Source organism: Phascolarctos cinereus, unplaced genomic scaffold (genome assembly GCF_003287225.1).
Source record: "Phascolarctos cinereus isolate Bilbo 61053 unplaced genomic scaffold, phaCin_HiC Scaffold_726;HRSCAF=1367, whole genome shotgun sequence".
Lineage (NCBI taxonomy): Eukaryota > Metazoa > Chordata > Mammalia > Diprotodontia > Phascolarctidae > Phascolarctos > Phascolarctos cinereus.
In genome coordinates, this window is record NW_027556098.1 from 120,102,243 (window position 1) to 120,126,645 (window position 24,403).

At 38.0% G+C, this 24,403-nt stretch overlaps 1 protein-coding gene across 2 annotated transcripts in view; it reads right to left on the minus strand.

Annotated features, from left to right (window-relative positions):
• The window catches only part of DYNLT2B (dynein light chain Tctex-type 2B), a 25,824-nt gene continuing 1,421 nt past the window's right edge, over window positions 1-24,403 (minus strand). Inside the window, exons 2-6 of one of the 2 annotated variants that reach the window (XM_078146754.1) lie at window positions 21,083-21,216; window positions 19,210-19,279; window positions 17,754-17,817; window positions 16,728-16,848; window positions 1-308 (exon numbers count right to left, since the gene is read on the minus strand). In XM_078146754.1, coding sequence (XP_078002880.1) covers window positions 16,741-16,848; window positions 17,754-17,817; window positions 19,210-19,279; window positions 21,083-21,216 — 376 coding nt within the window. In that variant the 3' untranslated portion in view covers window positions 1-308; window positions 16,728-16,740. The remainder of the gene's footprint in view (window positions 309-16,727; window positions 16,849-17,753; window positions 17,818-19,209; window positions 19,280-21,082; window positions 21,217-24,403) is intronic. The other variant, XM_078146755.1, reaches the window with a different exon arrangement.

The following is a 24,403-nucleotide window of genomic DNA, read 5'->3' on the forward strand; positions in this document are numbered from 1 at the left end:
TTTGGGACAGCTACGGTTCTGTTTTATTCAAAATCTCTGTCAATTCCAAGGGCACAATGAATAGAAATTTTAGAAGTACAAATAAACCAAAAATTAAAAATATAAGGCCTAAACAGGGTAGGTCTGATAGTTGCCAAACTATCAACCAATCTTTATTTTAATAAGACATATATACAAATGCTTGTTTGTTGAATTATAAAGCAAAGAAAAATTTCATCATTTCTTTTTGGTCATATTTCTTTACCCTGCTCTTCAAAGGATCAATAGTAGAAACAGCCAAATGCAGCTACGACACAGAACAAACTGTCCTGAGAAAACAGAGAAAACGTTTTTAGTGCTAATAACAATATGTTTGCAACACTTATGACTGACATCATTAACTATCAGATCACTTTTGGATATTCTGAAGGATTTCATCATAGATAGACACTCTAACGAGGCAATTAGAACCATTTCCAGCCTGCTGGTCTTGTGCAATTCTTGTCCATTATAATTCACCCATAGAGGATCTATTCAACTTAATGTTCTCTTAGTATATCAGAGGTTAAAAATATGCCACTCAGATTTTCTTTCTGTTCTCGCTTATCCTTGATCTGTAAGTAACCCAACTTCTTTTCTGATATCCTTGATAAAATCCTTTGCTCAGAACATTTAAAAAGAATTTTTAAAAGTCCTTCCCCCAGAAAAAGTTTAACAATGAAAGGCAGAATTGTAGACTGGAAAAAGAGAGCCATCCTCAGAGTCTGGAAGACCTAAATTCAGCTCCAGCCTCTTGACATAGTAGGTAATAGCCATGTGATAATGAGCGACCCACAACCTCAGTGCCTCAGGGAGCTCTCTAAAAGGATGAGTTCTGCATTGATAGAGGACATTTCCTCACCAGAAGTACTTTAAGTGATGAAACCAAAGATAAAGACAACATCCAGAGCTACTCCTAAAAGGATAAGTCATGAAAATAGTGGAAAGAGCATTAAATCAAGAGTAAGAAGTATTGGGTTCTAGGCCACTTAACCACTTAGTAGTTGTATAACCCTGAATAAAATCAATTTGCTTTTCTGGGCCTCAGTTGTCTCATTTGTAAAATGAGGGAGTCAAACTAAATGATTTCTAAAGATTCTTTCTAGACTATGTTGGTAAACGGTGAGCACAGAGGTAATGATGGAGAAGCATACAGCACTGAGACCTCAGTTATGTTATAATAATAATAATAATGATTAAATTATAAGTGTGTGTCCAGGTCTTTTCAAAAAGAAATTTATAAAGTGCTTACTATGTGTTAGGTACTGTGCTGAGGTACTGGACATATAAAGATAAAAAATTAAAAAGTCCTTGTCCTCAAGGTGTTTGCATTTATTGACATGTGCATACATACATACAAATATGTATATACATAATACATACAAAATGACTATCAGTGTAGGTCTCCCTTTGGGGCTACCTCTCCAACCTGGCACTCACATGCCTATAGGTTGAAGGGGAGGGAGAGTAACTCTCAACTCTCTCAAAAGTCAAAAGGTAGTCTGTAGAAACTATTAAAACTACAATCCCTACCACTAGACTTAACTTTAATATTCAGGCAACAGATACAATTAACTCAAAATGAAGGCCTGCAATAAGATGCCGTAGTAGAAGAGTAGCTACAAAACATTCTCCTCATAAACCTGGAACACACTCTCCCACAGATATACACCATTCATGCATGAAAGAAGGCACTGACTTGGACTGCTGTGGTAGTGAGACCCACGTAACCACAGCAACTCACTCCCCTCCAGTGTTAACAGGGCCTTCATGTCACTCCTCTTTTCGTGGAGCCATCCACCATCTCCTGCGTTAGCCTTTTGGATTGCCTTCCCTGTGTTTGCTCCCCTCTATAGCCCACTCTCAGCTGTAAGGCCTATTTCTCTGTTGAATCCACAGTCAGCTCATTCCCTGCTGCCAGAGGCCTGGCTTCTTAAAAGGATTTCCAGCCTTGTGCTTCTGTTTCGGTGTCTCTCTAGAGCAAGAGTTCTTCGTCTTTTTTCTGGTATGGACCCCACCCTGGCAGTCTGAACCCCTTCTTGGAATAATATTTTTAAATGCGTAAAATGAAATAATAGGATTACAAAGGAAACCAAATGTTAGTGAAACTAAAGATACAATTTTTTTCCCGTTCAATTTCACAGACACCCTAGAATCCATCCACAGCATATCTTGTCAGCTTTTTTTCCAATGTATTAACTGTTTTTTGCTGATTTTTTTTCTCTTCTTGCCTTTTTGTTGGGGGGGGCAGGATTCTTTATTTAAGGGAATGCTCTGGGGACAGGAGAGAAGAGGACTACACGTGATGTAAAAATAGCGATAACTTTTTAAAATAAATTAAATTTAAAAAATGTGAGTTCCCTTTGTTATTCATCTGTGAGTTTAGACTGAAATCATCTCTTCTATCTCTACTTTTAGGTAGATTTGTTCAAAGCATCTCAAAAAGATCCTCTGTTTAAAAAAATCTTGAGGAAAATGAAACATGCTAATTCACTTCCTGACAGAGAAATGAACTCAGAATACAGTGTCCAATGTAGGAATTCATTTTGTTTGATTCTATATGTTTATAACAGGAGTTTTCTTTTTCTTGCTTTCTCAAATAGGAGAAGGTGGTGGAAAGGAGAGAATATTGATGTGAAAATAAAATAAAATTCAACAAAATTTTTAAAAATAAAAAATCTGGAGATTGCAACTACTTCCCAGTATTAAGTATGCTCCTTGAGGGCAGAAATTACTTTTTTTCTTTTTATATCCAGCATCTAGCATAGTACTGTGTACATACTGCAGCTGATGCTTAGTAAATATCTGTTGGATTGAACTGAATTGGTGGTAAATTCCAGTGATTCAGAACCTTTACTCAAAAAATTTTAATTTTTAGGCTATCTTTTTTACATAACAGGGTTAGACACATTCCTCCTTTATTCCAGTCTCACATAAAAAGATGGACCTTCCCTTCACTAAGGCTAACCCTGCACCCCTGATTCCATCTCCTCCTGGCCTTCTCTGATTAAGTATCCCTACAATCATCTCTCTTAAATTTTTTATTATTCCAAACTTACAAACAGCAATAAATATGAACATGTCCATATACAAAGAATATACATGAAACTACTACTCTGTTACATACAGCTTACTTATTTTAAGTTTTTTATTCATTTTAAATTTAAATACAAAAAAAAGGACATTTCCATGTACACAGAACATAAAGGATTCAATATAAAACCACAAATTTCCATTTCAGACTGCTTACATTTTTTTAAAAAGTATGTAATAAATACTACACGTTTTTAAAACTACTCAGCTTTTGTGCTTCCTTCTAAGTTTTCTTTTGTTCTCTGCAGTGCACTTTTTTTTTCCTGCTTCCCCACTCTGCCCTAGAGAAAGCTACAATTGAACATGAATGTATATACATATATAAGCCATACACATACATATATATACACACATATATACACATATGTAAAATCATACTGTATATTTCTAATTATGAGTTCTTTCTCTGGAGTAGAGAGCATCTTCCTCATAGGTCCAAATCTTTACATGTTTTTCTAAAATCAACCAGCTCATCATTTCTTGTAACACAGTAGTATTGCATCACAATCATATACCACACCCCAATTGAAGGGTGTATATCATTTCAACTAATCTGATAGGTATAAGGATGATATCCCAAAGTTGTATTAATTTGCATTTCTCTCATCAGTAATGATTTAGAGCATTTTTTCACATGACTATATAGTTTTATTTCTTCATCAAAAAACTGCCTGTTTGTATCATTTGATCATTTTATCAACTGGAGAATAACTCATTCTTACAAATCTGACAAAGTTCTTCATATATCTGAGAAATGAGACCTTTATTTAAGAGACTATGAAAATTTTTTTCCCAAATTTTCTGTTCTCCTTCTAATCTTGGCTACATTGAACTTTTTAATTTAATATAATTGAAATTATCCATTTTACATGTCAAAATGCTCTCTCTCTCTTACGTATTCATAAGTTGTTCTCCTATCCAAGAATCCAGTGGGTAATATGTTCCATGTTCTTCTAATTTTCTTGTGTTATCTCCCTTTATTTCTAGGTCATGTATCCATTTTGACTTTATCTTGGTACATGGTTTAATATATTGGTCTATGCCCAATTTCTGCCAGACTGCTTTCCAACTTTCCCAATAATTTCTACCAAATAATGAATTCTTATCCCCCAAACTTAAATCTTTACATTTGTCACACACAAAGTTACTATAATCCTTTACTACTCTGTGTTTTACATCTATTCTGTTCCACTGATATGCCTTTCTATTTCTTAGCCAGTACCAGATAGTTCTGATATTTACTATCTCATAATATAGTTTGAGGTCGTTCCTTTACATTTTATTTTCATTAGTTTTGTTGAAATTCCTGACCTTTTGTTCCTCCAAATGAATTATTATTTTTTCCAAGTCAGTAAAATAATTTTTAGTAATTAAGCAGGATAACATTGAATAAACATATTAGGTAAAATTGTCATTTTTATAATAACAACTTTGCCTATCCATGAACAATTAATATTTCTTCAATTATTTAGTCTGACTTTATATGTATAAAGAGTGTTTTATAAAAGGTATACTCTTGGGTATTTTATACTGTCTACAGTTACTTTAAATGGAGTATCTCTTGCTATCTCTTCTTACCAGTTTTTGTTGGTGATACATAAAAATGTTAATAATTTACGTGGGTTTATTTTACATCCTACTACTTTGCTAAAATTGTTATTTCAGCTAATTTTTTAGTTGACCCTTTAGGATTTTCCAAATATATCATGATATTGTCTGCAAAAAGAAATACTTTATTACCTCATTTCCCATTCTGATTCCTTCAATTTCTTTTTCTTCTCTTACTGCTATTGTTAGCATTTCTAAAACAATACTGAATAATATTGATAACACATAGTTTCCCTGTTTATCTTTTTTTTTCAGTATGTCTTAGATCCTTGTATTTCTGGGAAGGGTTAAGTTTATCAATATTAGTCATCATACAATGTGGTTGTTACTATGTACAATGTTCTCTTGGTTCTGCTCTCTTTACTCCTACTGCCTACAGGTCAAGTTAGATTTCTATACCTAACTGATTATGTTATTCCCTTCTTGAGCCAAATCCAATGAGAGTAAGGTTCAAACAATTCTCATCCCCCTTCTTTCCCTCTGCTGTAAAATAGGTTTTTGTGTCTTTTCCTGTAATATAATTAACCCTTCTCTGCCTCCTCCTTTCTCAGTACTTTCTTAGTATTTTATTATTTGTATTTTGTTGAATATCCATCTCCTCCCCTGAAAAGATCATGCTCATTTTCACTGGGTAATTGATCCTTGGCTGCAATCCAACCTCCTTTGCCTTATGGAATATCATATTCCATGCCCTATGGTCTTTTAATGTAGAAGCTGCAAGGTCCTGTGTAATCCTGACTGTGGTTCCATGATATTTAAGTTGTTTCTTTCTGGCTGCTTGCAGTATTTTATCTTTGACCTGGTAATTTTGGAATTTGGCTACTATATTCCTTGGCATTTTCAATTTGGGATCTCTTTCAGGAGGTGAGCAGTAGATTCTTTCTATGGCTATTTTACCTTCTGGATCTAGGACTTCAGGGCAGTTTTCTGTGATGATTTCCTGAAAGATACTGTCCAGGCTCTTTTTTTCATCATGATTTTCAGGTACACCAATAATTTTTAAATTGTCTCTCCTGGATCGATTTTCCAGGTCAGTTGTTTTACCAATGAAGTATTTTATGTTTTCATTTATTTTTTCATTTTTTTGTTTCTGTTTGACTGATTCTTGCTCTCTCATAGAGTCATTAGTTTCCATTTATCCAATTCTAATTTTTAATAATTTGTTTTCTTCTATTAGATTTTGTACCTCCTTCCCCATTGGACAATTTTATTTTTTAGAGACTTGTTTTCTTCAGTGTACTTTTTTTCCAGTTTTTCAAGGACTCTTCTACCTCTCTCATTTGACTTTTAAAATCCTTCTTGAGCTCTTCTAAGAAGGCTTTTTGGGCTTCAGACCAGTTCATATTCCCTTCTGAGGTTGCAGATGTGGATTTGTTGACAATGTTGTCCTCTTCAAAATTTCTGCCTTGATCTTCACTCTTCTCATAATATGAATCTATGTTAAGTTTCTTTTTACTCATGGTGTTTCTTTATTCCCTGGCCTTTAAAGAGATTGAGCTCTCCTGCTGGGGAGCAGAGGGCACTGACCCAACACTGACTGTGTTGGGAGCCTAGGTTTTGGTCACTGGCTTTGTGTGCTGGGGCCTCCAATGTTGGCAATTGGAGGCTGTAGGGTTCTGGCAGCTTACCTGGTGTTGGGGTGGAATCAGCAAGGCTGGACTGCTTCCCTTCCCCCAGGGCAAGAGGGGCCTTTCCCATTAATCCCTCAAGCTACCTGGGCTACTATGCTCTCCATCTTTCTTCTGGTTCAGCTGTTCCAGGGTTTTTCCTGGGGCGATATTTTCTGGGCTTTCAGAGGGTTGATAGGGGAGGGTGAGAGCGACTACCTTTTTACTCCACCATCTTGGCTAGAAGCAGAAATCCTGTTTATCTCTTTCAATTGAATGTTTTAGCATTAACCTTGAAATCACTGATTGCTACTCCTGCTTTTTTTAACCTCAGCTGAAACATAATAAATTCTATTCCAGTCCTTTATTTTACTCTGTGGATATCTCTCATTTTTAATTTTTTTTTGTAAAGCACATATTGTCAGATTCTGATTTTTAATCCATTCCACTATCTATCTGCATTTTATGGGTAAATTTATCCCATTCACATTTAGATTTATATGATTACTAGTTGTGTATTTCCTTCCATCCTATTTTTCCTCACTACTTATCCTTCTCACCCTGTTTACCCTATCCCTCCTTACAGGTGTAGTTTACTTTGAACCACTACCTTGCCCTCCTATTCCTTAAGCTACCTACCCCTCTAAGGGTCTCTCTCTTATCCTCTCCCCCAGCCCTCCACTTCAAGAACAAAGGACAAACAACAGCCCTGTGAGCAGTAGGAGCTGCCTCCCTGGGGATCCAACCAGATCTGGCCAGTTGGGCAATACAGATCTTTTCTTTCTTCTGAAATGTAGCAAGTTATCTTGGGGTCTACATGCTAAATTTCTTTCTTAAGGACCATGCCTTAAACCCAAATCATTCTGGCTCTCACTGATTGGCCAGCTGTGGGTCCCAGGTCACCAGGGACCCCACTAAGTCCTTGTTTGGACCCAGATTGACTCAGAGTAAATGTAAATAGGAATTGTTTCTGTTTTGGTTAGAAACCTTAAAGGTCTTCCCCTCCCAGTTTGATTTTTTTTTCTGGACTAGGTTAAAGAGGCCATTCATTGCCCCATTTTTTTTTAACCTAGCCTTAATCACTGAATAGGAGTTGCCTCCCTCTAGCTGAGACCTGCTAAAGACCTTAGCTTTAAAAGGCCATGGTCTTCCACCGCATCTAGGGCCATCTCCAGTTGTCCTGATTTTGTATCTGGCCACTGGACCCAGATGGCTCCAGAAAGTGAGGCTGGTGACTTTGCACAGCCCTGCCTAACTTAAATCCAATTCACCTGCATGTCATGTCATCACCTCCCTGATGCCATGGTCCTCTTCCAGAATGAAGGACAATCAACTACCCACCCCCCTAAGAGTCCCTCCCTTATCCTCTCCTTTGGCCCTCATTTCTTTATAAATTTAGAAGACTTTTATACCATTCTAGATATATATATGTTGTTCCTTTTTTAATCCAGTTCCTATGACAGTAAGGTTCCAGCATTATCAGCCACCCACCCCCACTTGCTGCTTCTATATCAGTTCTTCCTTTCATGCTTCATTTGTATAAGATAATTGCTCCTTTTTACCTCTCCCTACCCAGTTTTATTTTTTAGAATCAACCCATCAGGGAGCCATGATAGCAGAGTAAGAGGTGAGTCTCTCTTACCTTCCCTTATTAACCCCTAAAAGCCCAGAAAATATCACCCCAGAAAAAACCCTGGAACAGCTGAACCAGAAGAAAAATGGGGTGCAGTGGTCCAGTAGCCCAGGTAGCTTGAGGAATTAACTAGAAAGGCCCCTCTTACCATGGGGGAAGGGGAGCAGTACAGAACAGGAGGCAAGCTAGTGGAAAGCTCCACCTCAGCATACCAGGAGGAGACCCTGAAGTCCAGGATGTGGAGCAGGCAAACACCAACACCTGGACCCCTGAGTGCCTCACTGAGGGCAGGGGAACTGGTGGAAACCAGCTCAGAAAACCACCAGGTGCCTTGGCATTCTACAGCAACCAGCTCTGCCAGTGCCTCACCAAAACTAAAGGAAGCAGCGCTCCAAGGGGCCCCAGATGGAAAAACACCCTACAACATCCATCTGGGAGGAGCTGAAGAAAACAAAAGGAAAGGCCTGGGTGAGCAGGAAACCTTCAGGAGCCCACTACCCAATCTACCCCTACAGTTCCAGTGTTGTTGATTCCAGCCCAACACCAGGTAAGCTGCCAGAATCCTACAGCCATTGGAGGCCTCAGCACACAAAGCCATCGACCAGGCCCTAGGTTCCCAACACAAGAAGCTTGGTTCAGTGCCCTCTGCTTCCCAGCAGGAGAGCCCAATCTCTTTAAAGGCCAGGAAATAAGCAAACACCATGAGCAAAAAGAAACACTCAATAGAACATTTATGGGAAGAGTGAAGATCAAGGCAGAAATTCGGAAGAGGACAACATTGCCAACAAATCCACATCTGGAACCTCAAAAGGGAATATGAACTGGTCTGAAGCCCAAAAAGCCTTCTTAGAAGAGCTCAAGAAGGATTTTAAAAGTCAAATGAGAGAGGTAGAAGAAAAAATAGGAAAAGAAATGAGAGGTATGCAAGAGAGAGTCAATAGCTTGGAAAAGGACAAAAATTAACTGTAGAAAACAAGTCCTTAAAAAATACAATTGGCCAACTGGAAAAAAAGTACACTGAAGAAAACAAGTCTCTAAAAAATAAAATTGGCCAATGGGGAAGGAGGTGCAAAATCTAATAGAAGAAAACAATTTGTTAAAAATTGAGCAAATGGAAGCTAATGACTCTATGAGAGAGCAAGAATCAGTCAAACAGAAACAAAAGAATGAAAAAATAGATGAAAATGCAAAATACCTCATTGGTAAAACAACTGACCTGAAAATCAATCCAGGAGAGACAATTTAAAAATTATTGGTCTACCTGAAAATCATGATGACAAAAAGACCCTGGACAGGAAATCAGGAAATCATCACAGAAAACTGCCCTGAGGTCCTAGAACCAGAGGGTAAAATAGCCATAGAAAGAATCTACTGCTTACCTCCTGAAAGAGATCCCAAATTGTAAACACCAAGGAATATAGTAGCCAAATTCCAAAATTACCAGGTCAAAGATAAAATACTGCAAGCAGCCTGAAAGAAACAATTTAAATACCACAGAACCACAGTCAGTATTACACAGGACCTTGCAGCTTCTGCATTAAAAGACCATAGGGCATGGAATATGATATTCCATAAGGCAAAGGAGCTTGGTGTACAACCAAGGATCAGCTACCCAGAGAAAATGAGCATGATCTTTCAGGGGAGGAGATGGATAGTCAACGAAATAGGGGACTTCCATACTTTCCTAATAAAAAGACCAGAGCTCAACCGAAAATTTGATCTTCAAATACAAGACTCAAGAGAGACATAAAAAGGTAAATGGGACAGAAAGAAACAACATGTTATTAATAAGGGCAAACGGTTTACATCCTTACAAGGGAAGATGACACTTGCAACTCTTGAGAACTGTTGTTATTACACCATGTTAAAGGGGTATACATAAAGGGGGTAGGTATAAATTGATTTTTATGTAATCAATGAAAAAAATCTTATCAAGTGTTGTTAAATGGATCCAAGTAAGTGAATTAATCTGATCTAAGAAAATGTACTGAGAGAAAAGGAAAGGAGGCAGACAAGGGTAAATTACATTACAGGAAAAGGCACAAAAACCTATTACAGCAGAGGGAAAGAAGGGAGGGAGATGAGCATTGTTCTTTCTCCTTTACTTATTTTTATTTTTAGCAGCTTATTATTGTAATTGGCTGTAGTCCTGGGGTGTTGGGATTGGTAGCTCAGGCCTCAGGCCCTTCTTACTGTTATTTTCTGGTTATGTTTTTGGTTAAGTGACTTGCCCAGGGTCACACAGCTAATAAGTGTCAAGTGTCTGAGGCCCTTTTAATTCTCCAGGGCCAGTGCTCTAACCACTGCACCACCTAGCTGCCCCCTTACTATTATTTTCTAAGCTCTGTCATGGGTTCAAAATCAGGCACTCCTCTCCATTCCCAAGACAGGGCTATGGTCCCCAGACACACCATCCCACAAATGTTCCTGCTCTCTGCAGATCCCTATGGCTGCAAACTTCAGCCCTCTCCTCTGCACAGGAATGGAAACCAGGGACTACCATAGTCCCACAGTAGAGCAGCTCTCTTGTTAAGCTCCCATACAGCAGTAGGATCCCTGCCCCTCTGCTGTGGCACTCACTCACTGAGCTTAGGCCCACTCCTTCTTGCCCACACCTGCAGCGGGCCTGTGTCTGGTCAGCAGAGCTGAGTGTGGCCTCAGGCAACAGCAGAGGGTCCTTCAGCGTTCCCTTGCTCAGCCGTCCAACCCCCAGACTGTCAGCTGGGTGAACTTTCCTGACCTAGTTCCCCCAGGGCTTGTCATTTGTTGTTTTGGTGGTGTTTGCCCTTCAGTTGGGCCTCACCTCTGCCTCCAGAGGTGGAGTCTTTCCTGAGGTCCTCTCCAGTTGTCTTAGAAGGACAACTACTCTACGATCACTCTGAGGCGAAGTTCTGTCTTTTTTGTGGGGGAAATCTGGAGAGCCTGGAATTTTCTGACTTACTCTGCCATCTTCCCAGAAACCTCCCCCATACAGCTTACTTTAAAGACAGATAAAGAAATAGATTAATCGATTGATCGACTGACCACATTTGGCCCATTAGTTCCCAAGCTGTCTTGATTGTCTCCCCTAAACATCCTGCTATCCGGTGGCACTTTAAAAAAATGCTTCATTGATGCTTTTGTTATAATTTTTTTCTGCTAATATTTATCTCCTTTTTGACCCTCACTCCCCAATCCTCCCTTGTAATAACTAAACACAGTCAAACAAAATGCGCCACATGTTGACCATGTCTGAAACAGACATGTCTGGCCATGTCTCATTCCTTACCTTTAGTCCATAACCTCTCTGCCAACAGGTAAGAAGCGTGTCCTGCCACGGTCCTCACCTGGAGTTGTGGTTGACCAAAGTCATTTCACTGAACAGGTTTCCTAAGTCCTTAAGAGCTGCCCCTCCCCACAATGTAGTAGTCACTGTTCAAATTGTTCTAGGGGTTCTGCTCCCCCTCTTGGCATCAATTCATAGAAGTCCTCCTGAATCTGTCCCCTTCGTCATTTCAATACAATATTCCACTCATTTCTAATACAACTGATTCATCTACTCCCCAATAGATGATTACTACCTACTTCCCAGTTCTTTGCAGCCCTAATGTAGATGTGAAAAGTACCTAATCAATTTGTAAAGAACAAAAGCCCCCTTTTGTATAAAAAGAAATTATGCTATAGAAAGTAAGTGCATTGAGACTGGTTGAGGAGACTCAGTGGGGATAAAACAACAAACCAGTTTGGAATCCAGCATTTGACTGTCTGGCCAGCCCAGTGGTGAAAGCAGTTCCAGGCCAGCCCTTCAAAAGAGAGAAGGAATCACCTCGGGTATAGGAGAAACTCTCTGCCTCCTCCCCTCCCCACAGACCAGAAGATGACCTTGTGAGTTTTGAAGGGTAGGAGAATACACACTTCCCACGGGCATCTTAGCAGTATCACCAGAACAGAGTAGCTGAAAGTGGAAGCAAAGCATAAACTGAACACCATGAAGAAAGGCAACTTCAGTACTCTACAAAGATAGAGAGCAGAAAGCTACCCCTCACCTAAGAGAAACTTCCAAGAGGACCAAGAAGAGAGAAAAGTGCTTCCCACAATCAGTAGCTGTGAGTTCACCCCTTTGCTATAAGAGCTCTCTAAGCTTGAGCCTACTTTTCCTTGGACTCTGTGGGAAAAGGATGCCCAAAGTTTGAGGGAGGGATTTGGACCAATTGTTCTTACCATACCACCTGAGCAAATAACCCATTTCTAACAGCCTAACTGATATCAACTGATAATCAATGAGGCGCATGAGCAAAAGCATAAAGAAGACGCCTCTGACACCTCAGGGTTACCCATAAAACCCAGAGCAAAGAAGTAGCCACACACCACCTGGAAAGCCAAGTTTCCAATGTGGTTGGGAATTTGGGATGACAGCCTTGAAGCAGACAGTACAAGTTCACCACCTCTCAGGAGATAGGGAGCCACCTACCTATGATGCTTTTTCAGTATTCTGGAAGTAAGATTGTTCATGGCAGTGGTCAGAGTTCTTAAGTCTTTTAAAGTTGTTTTTCTTCACAATATACAATATAATAAAATAAACATTTATCAAGAACCTAAGTTCCAAACACTATGCTAATCACTGGCGATATAAATATTTCTTAATATTTAGAAAGATAGTTCCTGCCCTCGAGAAGCTGGTACCCAGAGGGCATGATGATGGCAGAGATGGGAAATGAAGATTTTGATGGGCTTCTGAGCCCTCGCTTTATGTAGGTTTTGGGAGAGCTTTTTTCTCTGCCTTCCAATGAGATGAGCAGAGGCTACTTATATAAATTGTGCTCCTGGTTCTGCTCACTTTGTTCTGCATCACTTCATACAGTGTTCCTAAGTTTGTATGAAAACACATCTTTCAGCATTTCTTACATTGCAATAATGTTCCACTACATTCATATGCCAAAATTTGTTTGGCTATTCCCCGACTAATGGGAAGCCACTTTGTTTCCAGTTCTCTGGTATAACAAAAAGGGCTATTAAAAATTGTTTGGTACATATAGGTCCTTTTCCTTTCTTTGATCTCTTTGAGGTACAGGCCTAGTATTGACATACCTTAAGCAAAGGGTATGGACAGTTTAGTGAGTCTGATGGTTTTTAAACTGTCTTCCCTTGATTTTTTTTTTCTGGATCAGTTGTTTTTGAGATATATATAAATATATATCTCAAAAACAACTGATATATATATATATATATGTATATATATATATATATATATGTATATCTCTTACATTTTCTTTTTTTTTAACAGTGATAAACAGTTTTTATTCAGGCAATGAAACATGAAAAAAAATATTAGTACTTATTATAATAATTCCATTTGTGTAAGTATAACTCTTACAAATATTTACCTGATATATAAAAAGGGAAATTTTTATACATATAAAATTTATATAGATGATCATTACATATACAATGCAATCCTGGCAGAAGTTAAGCAGCTTTCATTTCTCCCTATGGCAGGGTAATTAATCACTTACTATATGGCAGTCACAGGGGCACAGGCAGATGTTCAATTAGGATAGTCACTTATTGGCCCATATGTTACTTATATATGGAAATCTATTGGCAATGTACTCGTGCTGACCACAACACTGAGGAACATACTGGCGCCTCTGAGAATTAACAAGGGCATCTAGATTCTACCACAAGGAAGAGAAGACTCCAGGTTAGACTGAGTTCAGTCTTGGGGGTTGGATTAACATTCCAATTCTCATGATTACAAGACCATTTGGGTTATCAAATAAATACAGAAGATTACAGGTATTAGCCTGGGCACTCCATGAGGGCAGGAGCTATCTGAACCTTGGACCTTCCCCAGCACCAACACAGACTTAATACATGTTTGTCAAACTGATTTAAGGATTTTGACAGGCAGAGAACTTTAGATTGGATTCTAAATGCCACTTCAGGTAGAGGGCAATACAGTCTTTAATAGCTCTAAAAATAAAGAACAATTCAAAACATGAGAATGGCTTGGCTGCATGTCTGGACTGTTTGTATTTAGGTGACAGAATACCACAGTTAATCGTGCACTTAGCATCCATGAGATAACCATAGAAATACGTACCTTATATTTTCTTATATTTTTTCAATCTTTTGATCTTGTTGTAATATTTCTCATTGTCTCATAAAGCCATTTGAGTTCTGTTTGGTTCGTTCCAACTAGATTGTTTTCTCCCTCCGTTCTAAAGAAATTTATTCTTTCAATTTTTTTCTCCAGAATTCTAATTTCATTTTTAATATCTTCTTCATTCCTTCCTGATACTCTTGTAGTCCTTGTGACCAAACTATTTTTTTCCCTCTGACATTCTACTTGTAACTTGTACTTCTGAGTTTTCCTCTTAGGCAACAATCTTGATTCATGTTTATTCATCATGCTCCATATTTACTCAAATATCCTGCCTCAGTTCCTGATTTGGGATCTGTGACAGGGCCAGTATCCCTTGCCACACTTTTGAATGAGGCAGCAAGGCCCTATTTGGTTCTGACTCACTTTCCTAACTTCCACTTCTTTTCATGTGTCTAGGCCCAAAGATGTGGCAAGCTTCAGTGTCACTATCAGACTCTTAAGGGTGACTGCGCAAAGACAAGATGCCTAACTCTTCCTCTCCTATCTCTTCATTTGGCTTCTGAGACACTGTCTTGCTCCTTCTATCTCTTTAGCTTCCCCTTGTTCTCTGTCTCCTCTGTGGCTCCTCATTCCTGAACTGAATTGTTTAATTAGTTCTCAAAAACACTGGAAGTATGATTTTTTTTCTCTATAGTACATGTAAGAAATTCTGGTTGTGAAGACTATTAATCTAGTTTGATAATTTCATCATTGAAATGCTTGAAATAAAGTTTGAGTATTGCAAAAACAACAACAACAACAACAACAACAAATTAATTTCTAACGTCTAAGGACTAATGTCATCCCTGGAGTTTTCCTACTGTATTTCCTAGGGCCTCCTTCGTGTCATGTCTACTGTTCGCCCTAAGGTTTTCATAGTCTAAGCACTTTGAAAGGTTTTCATGCTTAGGGCTCCTGGGAAAGGAAAAGAGGAAGGGAATAAGGATTTATATAGCACCTACTATGTGTCAAGTACTGTGTCAAGCACTTTACAAATGTTATCTCATTTAAGCCTCACAACAACCTCATGAGTTAGGTGCTGCTATTTTCTCCATTTTACAGTAGAGGAAACCGAGGCAAATAGAGATTAAGTGACTTGCCCAGAGTCACACAGCTAGTAAGTATCTGAGGCTAGATTTAAATTTGGGTCTTCCTGACTCCAGGCCCAGCACTCTATTTACTGAGGCACCTGGCTACCTGTTTACCTACATTTGTGCTGGCTTTTTTGGTAAGATCCCTATTCCTTTGTTCATAGATTCTGGTTATCTTTTTTTGTTCAGTCCAGGGTAGATGAAGAAGCTTGATGAAGTTTCTCTTTGAATTCTTTTCATCACTGTTCAATCTGGCAGCCTTTTTAAATCCATGCTGAAGTAAATATAGGAGAAATGAGCTCCTCTACATCTTTTACCCAGCCATCTTCACCTGATGTCTCCATTTCCTCTCTCTTCCTCTAATCTTCCATCTCTGTATTTTATTCTCTAATGGTTACAGACATGCCCAGATCTCAACCATCATTAAAAAACCCTCACTAGATCCTTCCACATTGGCAAGCTATTATCCCTTTTATTATCTATGTTTAGTAATGTAAATATTAATTATTATCCTTATTATCCCAAGCTATATCTCCTCTCTTTCACAGAACCTGTCCTAGGAAAAGTTCTTTATACTCATTGCTTCTACTTTCTCTCCTCTCACTCTTCAATCCCTTGCAATATGGTTTCTGACTTCACCTAACTGAAGCTGCTCTCTCCAGCGTTACAAATAGTCTATCCCTTAATTGCCAAATTTCATAACTTTTTCTCAATCTTCATCCTTCCTGATTTCGCTATTGCATTTGCCACTGTTGACCACTCTCTCCTCCTGAATACTCTCTCCTTGTTCTCCTCCTACTTTTCTGTCTGCAAAAAAACCTTCCCAGTCCTCCTTATTTTAGTGCCTTTCCTCTGCAGATTACTTCCAATTTATCTTGTATATAAGTTGTTTGTACATAGCTGTTAGCATATTGTCTCTCCTTTTATACTCTGAGCTCCTTGACAGTATGAGCTGTCTTTTACCTTCCTTGTATCCCTAGTACTTAGCACAGGGCCTAGCACATAACAAGTGCCTAATAAATGTTTACTGACTTGATTTTTCATTCTTCTTTTTTGGATCATAATGTATACCCCATCCCTGAACTCTAGGTATCTCTCTTTCTATCTAAACTCCTCATTTCTCATGGATTCAATTACCATGTCTATGCAGATGACTCCCAGATCTGCATATCCATTCCTATTCTCTCTCCTGAGCTCTCCTCCCATATTACTAATTGCTTATTGGACATTTCAATCAAGATGTTCCATAGACCTCTCAGACTCAATTATGTCCAAAAGAGAAATCATCTTTCCCCCAAAACCTACCCCTTTCCAAAATTTCCTATTTCTTTCAAGACTACCACCATCCTTTTAGTAACCATAAGTATTATTCTTAACTCCTCACTCGACCTTTACTCCCAATCATTTAATTAGCTGCCATATCTTGTCTTTTCTGATTCCACCCACCTCTGACATGTACTCTGTGACCCTGGGCAAGTGTATTAACCTCCAAATGTTCTAGGCATCTTTCTAGACCTAAAAGTAACAGATAAGGTGCTGACTTGTATCGGTACCTTCATCTTTCTCCTAGCAGTTCTCTTCCCGCCAAGGGACACTCGTGCCCTGCAGCTTGGCAAACTTCTCTTGTTCCATATTGTTTCTTTCATCTTGATAGAAACAAAATTGTGCAGAAGGCTAGGGGTGGTAATCATAGGGTCACAGGTAGAAGAGACAAAGATGAATCCATTAAGCTTTGAAATCCTGCTTTGAGAATGAGCTGGCTGACTGGTGAGAGAGTGAGCACAGCCGGGCATAGAACAAATGCATCCAAATCTGCCCTCCACTCTGGAGTGTGCATATCTCTCCCTTTTTTCCACCTCTTTGCTCTAGGAACCATAATCAAATCAATACTACCATGGCTTTCGGGAAAAAAAAAATATATCGAATTTGGCATCATTCACCATCTCTGTAATTTCCTTCACTAAAATACCCTTCCTTGTCCATCATTCCCCATATATGTTGTCCCCTCCTAGTAGAACATAAGCTTTTTGAGGACAAGAACTATCTCACTTTTGTATTTATCCCCAGCGCTTGGGACTTAGTAAGCATTTAATATTTTTCATTCATTCACAGAGCCTTTGAAAACCCAGGGCCACCTCCAAGTCATAAGAAGGCACCAGAGAAGAGTTTTGGAAGAAAGAAAGAAATATAGCAGTGCTCAGGCCAAAGAAAGAGCTCTAAGGTATAACTAATATCTGGGAAAATAGGAGAAAAAATAATCACCAAGCTGGTTGGGGCCCCACAGCAGAAATTTGTCAAAGCAATGCACATAGTACATGTTGAATGATTATTATGCTACTTTTGAGTTCACAATCGTAAAGGTTACAGTGCTTATGCGCAAAATGGTCTCAATGCCTTTTATTTGAAACATTCATTTGAATTTGATAATGCAAAACCACAATAAATACTAATACTACCACTACTATCTTGACTCTGATTCAAATACTTCATATTTAATATTCTTCACAAACTCATTGTTTTTGATATGATTAGAAATCTTCATGTCTCCAAAGGAAAAAAAAAGTTCCAAATATACTTACATTCATAAAAACATCATGAGTGTAGTTGTCTGTGTCTGCATCCCAGAAACATCGAGCAGCCATACTAACCAGCCAAAAAAGAATTGGGAAACATCAATATGCTAGGAATCTGAATTATAACTGCTATGAGCAATGGGTTTTTGGTAAGTTTTCTTTAAGACATCCTTAAATATTACTTCAGCTGAGATGTTTGTTAAAAGCTTTCAAAGTCAACAATATCCAAGTTTCAACACTAAATTAGTCACGTTGGATACAGGATAAGAGAACGTTAGAGCTGAAAAAGATATAAGACATTATCTAGTCAAGGGATCGAAGATCTATATCTGGAAAGGAACCAAGACAACATCTAATTCACTTCCCTTATTTGATATATGAAAATAATTTGGCCCATAAAAGTCAGTCACCTGCTCAAGGCCACACAGCTAGTCAATGGAAGATTCAGAAATATAACCAAGATCCCTCCTGACTCCTATATTCAGTGCTCATTTTACCAAATCACAAAGGCTTCAGATTTCTACATCATTGGCTATACTGTGCTACACACAGTCCAGCAGCCTAAAAAAGAATTTGTAAGTATATATCTCACTAAGGCAAGTTACACTTGTAGCAGGTAAACAACATTTTCTGATTCCCTTCCATAGTCCTACAAGTACACCAAACCAAAATTCATTTGGCCCACTCCCTTTATTTAAGTGTTGCATGACAGCTGGCAAAACTTTTAAATTACCTTTCAGGTAAAAATACAGGTGAAGTATGTCACCCAAGTTCTCATTTTAGAAATAAGTCAATCATGGGCAGCTAAGTGGCACAGTGGATAGAGCACTGGCCCTGAAGTCAGGAGGACCTGAGTTCAAATCTGGCCTCAGACCAAACACTTGTCACTTACTAGCTGTGTGACCCTGGGCAAGTCACTTAACCCCAATTGCCTAAAAAAAAAGAAATAAGTCAATCATGTGGCAGAGTACTACAAAGCAAATTTGTCATAAGAGAGAGAGGGACAGAAATGTGAAGGTAGACTCAATAAGACTGACTGTACAATATTTGGGAGATAAAGGAGAGTCAGAAATTAAGGACAACGCTGATGTTGTAAATCTACATGACTGAAAAGATGACAGTACCCTTGAGAGAAACAGGGAAGTTAGGGGTGGGGGGGTGGTAAAAAGAGTGGATTCTGTCTTGGACATATTGAGTTTGAAATGACAACTACACATCCAGCTTGAAAAGTCCAATAGGCAGTGGAAGATGTGGGACAGCCCCTCAACATTCACATTTAACTATGGTTACAATTTAGTACCAGTAAGAACCACAATTTCTTTTCTATTTTTCCCTTTTATCACTAACATTCCACTTGGGTTGTTTTCATATACTTTTATAAAAAGAATCTTGTTACAAGGGAATAAACCCAATGAATCCTTTTGGGAAGCCCAAAAAACAAGAAGTGATGGCAAGGACTTACTTTACTCCTTCACCTCTTTGTTCTCCAATCACTACTTGCACCACCATTTTGTACCGGTCAAATCCCAATTCTAAAAGGGAAGAAAGAGAAGAACATAGAGTTATAAACAAATAGAGTGAAATTATCTACTGAAAAGAAATTCACCCTAAAATCACCATAAGCAGCAGAGCAAGAAGCATAAATATAGGCCATGTTTATTAATTATAGTCTTTTTCTTAGTCAAACAAAAAAAATAGAAAAAATTTTTATATCAAGTTCCATTTATAACATTTACTCAAGACACTGAAGCAACCAGAACCCAAATAATCATATCAGAGAGCATATCTATCTTATAATTGTTCTGTAAAACTATGTTTAGTTCTGTTAAAACAATAAAAGCAAATCAATATAAAATGACCCAAATAACCTAGAAGTCACATTTTGCTAGAACAGTCAAGTGATCAATTCATTTCAAACATGAGAAATTTTCTACCTGAACTATATTATATATAGTTTTTCTGAAAAGTACTGTATCTCCTTTTCAGTGCTTATGAACAGCTATACTCCAAAAAAACCTGAACTGTCGAGTTTTTAATCCAGAAATTTCTAAACAAAACTATTTTAAGGAAGATAGTTGAACCAAGGGCTTCAACTTTCTGTGTTGGGAAATGATAACATTTTGTAAAAAAACAAACTCTCTCTATATAAGAAACATTATATAGTATAGTACATAAGTACCCTGACTTTCAGTATCAAGAAACAATCCACAGAAAGTAGTCATACAATTTGGGGAAGAGAGAGAGAGAGAGAGAGAGAGATGGATCTTTGTCAGGACTAGGCCAGGCAGGTATACATTTACCCAGAAAGGTCAAGTTTAAGACTGAATGCTATCAGATCAAGAACTTGTAACAGATAACAAATTTAGAATTAAAAAAAAAAAGCAAAGGAACTCACTTTGGAATCAAGTAACAATACTTACTCAATGCCTGCGGTGAACAAGGTACCATGCTAGATACTTTAAGTATAACATAGTACATACCCTTGAGGAGTTTATAAGTGGGGAAAGAAAATAAAACAAAAGAAAAGTGAAACTATAGCTAAATAATAGCTCAGTCTAATAAGAGATGTTATAAGGCATACATGATTAATTGCCAAATGAATAGTACAGAAAATAAGTGCTCCTGTAGTTTTTAGTTTTCAGTAAGGGCTGGCATGGTCTAGAGAGGCTTCACAGAACAAAGGACCAGAAATAGGTCTTGAAAAATGAGTAGGATTTGCTGTGGAACAGAATTTCAGCTAGTGAGAATTGCATGGACAAAAGAAAAGGCAGGAAAACTCAATGAGTAGACCACTTAAACTGGACCAGCATTCAGAAAGGTAGGTTAGAGACAGACTATGGATGGCCTTGAATACTAGAACAAGAAATGTGGCTGCTTGGTAGAACTGTAGCTTTTTTACTTTGAAAACAGTCTTAAGAAAACAATGATTCTGTTACAATGGGATATGTATTCTGGAAATGGGCCCCCTCCATTTCACATGCCTCCCAATGAGGTAAAGGTTTCTCATCCAATAGTTATGTCTAAAAATAGTTGGCTTTATCTATAGGAAAGCATCCTTGACTTGGGCACAAAGGGACCCAGAATTTTAAACTTATATAATTCAATCTGCCTACCGTGGTAATGCTTTTTTTCCCCCTTATCCTTATTCTTTCCCACACATTGCTGGCTAAGTAATAACCTCATCAATGTGTATTACTTATAGAGTGTCATCCAAATTATTTTAGGCAACTAGACACTAATAAGCATGTACCTGATGAACCATCAGATTCCACATCGAGGATATAAAAGAATGGATAAGAGGGAAATAAAATATTCTGAGAAACCACTGTGACTACCTTTTAATTTATTTTTGATGCTCTCTGATAAAAACTTTGTGAGGGCAGGCATTTCACTTGGCTCATACTGAGCAGCTGCTAATTCTTCCTTGAGTACGGTGTGGATGCATTCTTTCACCGTGGATGGCCGGAACCTAAATGAAACAGAAAATCAACTACTATGCACTGACATCTGATCCAGGACTTTATAATCTCAATCTCATTTCACTCCCCAACTTTATTCCATGTTTTACACAGTTTCAATATACTTAACTCTTTTTCAGAGTTTGTGAACTAAAGATTTTAAAGACATTTATTGAGATAAATGAACATACCATTTAGTATACCTAGTTTGCAAATGGAAAACAATGAAATTGCTTTTTCCAAAATCTGGTGACACTTGAAGATTGAAAGGTCTTGATGTCCAGTTCTATGCTAGCGTCAGGTTAAGTCTATTCAGCCTCAAAGTATAAAGAAAGGGTTATAGACCTACTTTTCACTAAGTTTTATTAAAAGTTAAAATAAAATTTATATATAAAACTGAAAAAAAGTAAAACTATTAAATAATTTTTGTTTAAATAGCATATATCTATATACATGGTTTTATTTGGTTTTATTTTGCTAGTGTTTTTCTTTATATTTGTTAAGATTCTTTACCAAAAAAAAAAAACCCTTTTTAAAAGCATTATCATTAAGTCTCTCTCAGCTCTTTGGAATATGAGATCATAGCTCCCAGGTTCCTCAATTTCATCACATACTGACCACTCTGCATCAAATTTTGTGTCCTAGTTAAGAGAAGGAAGAGATAAAGGAAATTTTGCTAGGTTACCTGTGCTGAATTTTCATAAGCCGGACAAACAATCCATTCATTCATTAAAATTTAGTAAGCAACTATATTCAAAACACTGTGTTACCAACTAGTAATACAAAGAGACAATATCTCTGCCCTCAGGAAATTTGCTCCAGGGGGTGAATGTGACAAATATTCAAATAATTATAACAAAGTAGAGAATGATGGGGAGAAATGAGAAATATAGAGAAAATAGGTAAATCTGAGGAGGGAAGAATTGCTTTTAGCTGAGGAGATCATGGAAGGCTACTCAGAGGAGGTGGCACCTGAGCTCAGTCTTGAAGCAACATAAGTAACAATTCTAAAAGGCAAAGAATGACTGAGAGCATTTCAAGGTAGGGGCCTTGCCTATGAAAATGCACTAGGAGCACTCCTGGTAGGGCCATGACAGCTCCACCAGCTAGTTAACCATTCTGAAAAGCAATTTGGAACTATGCTCCAAAAATTGCTAAACTGTGCATATACCCTTTGACCCAGGAATATGATCTATACTTGAATGATAGATCTATAAACCAAAGATATTAAATAATGAGGAAAAGGACTCGTATGTACCAAAATATTTATAGTAGCTCTTTTTGCAATGTCAAAGAATTAGAAGGGGCAGCAAGGTGGTACAGTGGACAGAGCCACAGGCCTGAAGTCAGGGAGACTCATCTTCCTGAGTTCAAATCTGGCCTCAGATACTCACTAGCTGTTGGACCTGGGGCAAATCACTTCACCCTTTATACCTCAGTTTCCTCATCTGTAAAATGAGCTGGAGAAGGAAATGACAAACCACCCCAGTACCTTTGCCAAGAAAACCCTAAATGGGTTCACAAAGAGTCAGATGTGACTGAAACAACTGAACAACAAAAGAATTGGAAACTAGGGGATGCTATTAATTGAGGAATGGTTGAACAAGGTATGATACATGAATGTGATAGAATACTATTGTGTTATAAGAAATTACAAAGGGAATAGTTTCAAAAAAACTCTTATGAACTGATATGAGGTTAAATGAGCAGAGCTTAGGAGAATAATTTACATAACAACAATAATACAAAGTTAATGAACTCTGAAAGACTTAGTAACTGATCAACACAATGACCAACCACAATTCCAAAGGACTCATGATGAAACAGGCTACCTCCAGAAAGAGAAATGACAGACTAGAGCGTAGATTAAGGGACATTTTCTTTTCTTTTTTTTTCTTTATGTTTTTTTTTTGGACAGGGCTAATGAGTGAATTTGTTTTGCATGATTTTACACATTTGTAGTAGGTTTTGTTTTTCTCATCTTCTGCATACATAGATGGGGGAGGGAATAGAAAGGAAGAAGAGAATTTGGAACTAAAACTAAAATGAAACTGAATTTTAAAAGAAGACTGCACTAGGTAGTGTGAAGAAGGAATATCAGTATAGATAACTTTTTTTCTAGGAGTTTGACTGAAAAAGGAAGGTGAGAAATAGGACAATAGCTTGAGGGGATGGTAGTGTCTAGCGATTTTTTTTTTAAGGATAAGGGACACTTGGGCACATATATAGGGGTTTGGCTCTGGCAAGAAGGGCCACCTCAATATCAGAGACTGGAGGATAACGTCAAGGAGTTTTTAAATGAAGAGAAAGGGGGAAGAAGGCCCTCTCTAACTAATAACCTCAATTTTCTCATTAAAGTTAAGAGGGGAAGGTCCTCAAATGAGAGTTTATGTAGGCTTGAGAAGTTAAGAGGCAGTGATTTTGAACAGCTTTTGTATGGGACTGGGACTGAAATAGAAAATCAATTAGAGAGGAATAAAAGGATTGCCCTGCTACAGTGAAGTTTCAATCGAAGTTGGATGACATTAATTTTTATATATATGTATATGTACGTGTGTATATGTGTATATACATATTTATACTTATACATATAAAATTCAGCACAGTTGTAGGACTTCCTCTAATTCTATTCAACAGCATAGGAGTATTCCAGGGCTAGAATCTGGCAAGGGATGAACAGTAATGGGGCAAGGAGGCAAAGGATTTAAGGGTAAATGAGTTGAAACTACAGTCAAAATTAGGAAAGGAGGAAAGCGAAGTTAGAGCAGTGACAATGGCACAAGAAAATGTGGGATATAGGAACTATAAGTCACAGTGAAGGTGAAGAATAAATTTAGAAATACTGAGGCACAGGGAGGGATAGAATGATAGGCTGTACAAGTGGAGCACAAATTCTAACAGAATAATATCAAACGCTTGAACTTCCTTGAGGGCAGGTATTATCTTGCTTGCAAATGTATCCCCAGTACTCAGCTCAGTGCCAGGCAAGTAATTAAGAACCTAACAAGCTCTAGGTAGCTAGGTGGCCAGAGGAAAGAGCGCTGGCCCTGGAGTCAGCAAACCTAAGTTCAAATCCATCCTCAGATACTTAATAGTTGTATGACTCCTAGGGAAGTGGCTTAACCTGTCTGCTTCAGTTTCCATCTGTAAAATAAGGATAACCTACCTTCCAGAGTTGTTTGTGAGGATGAAATGAGA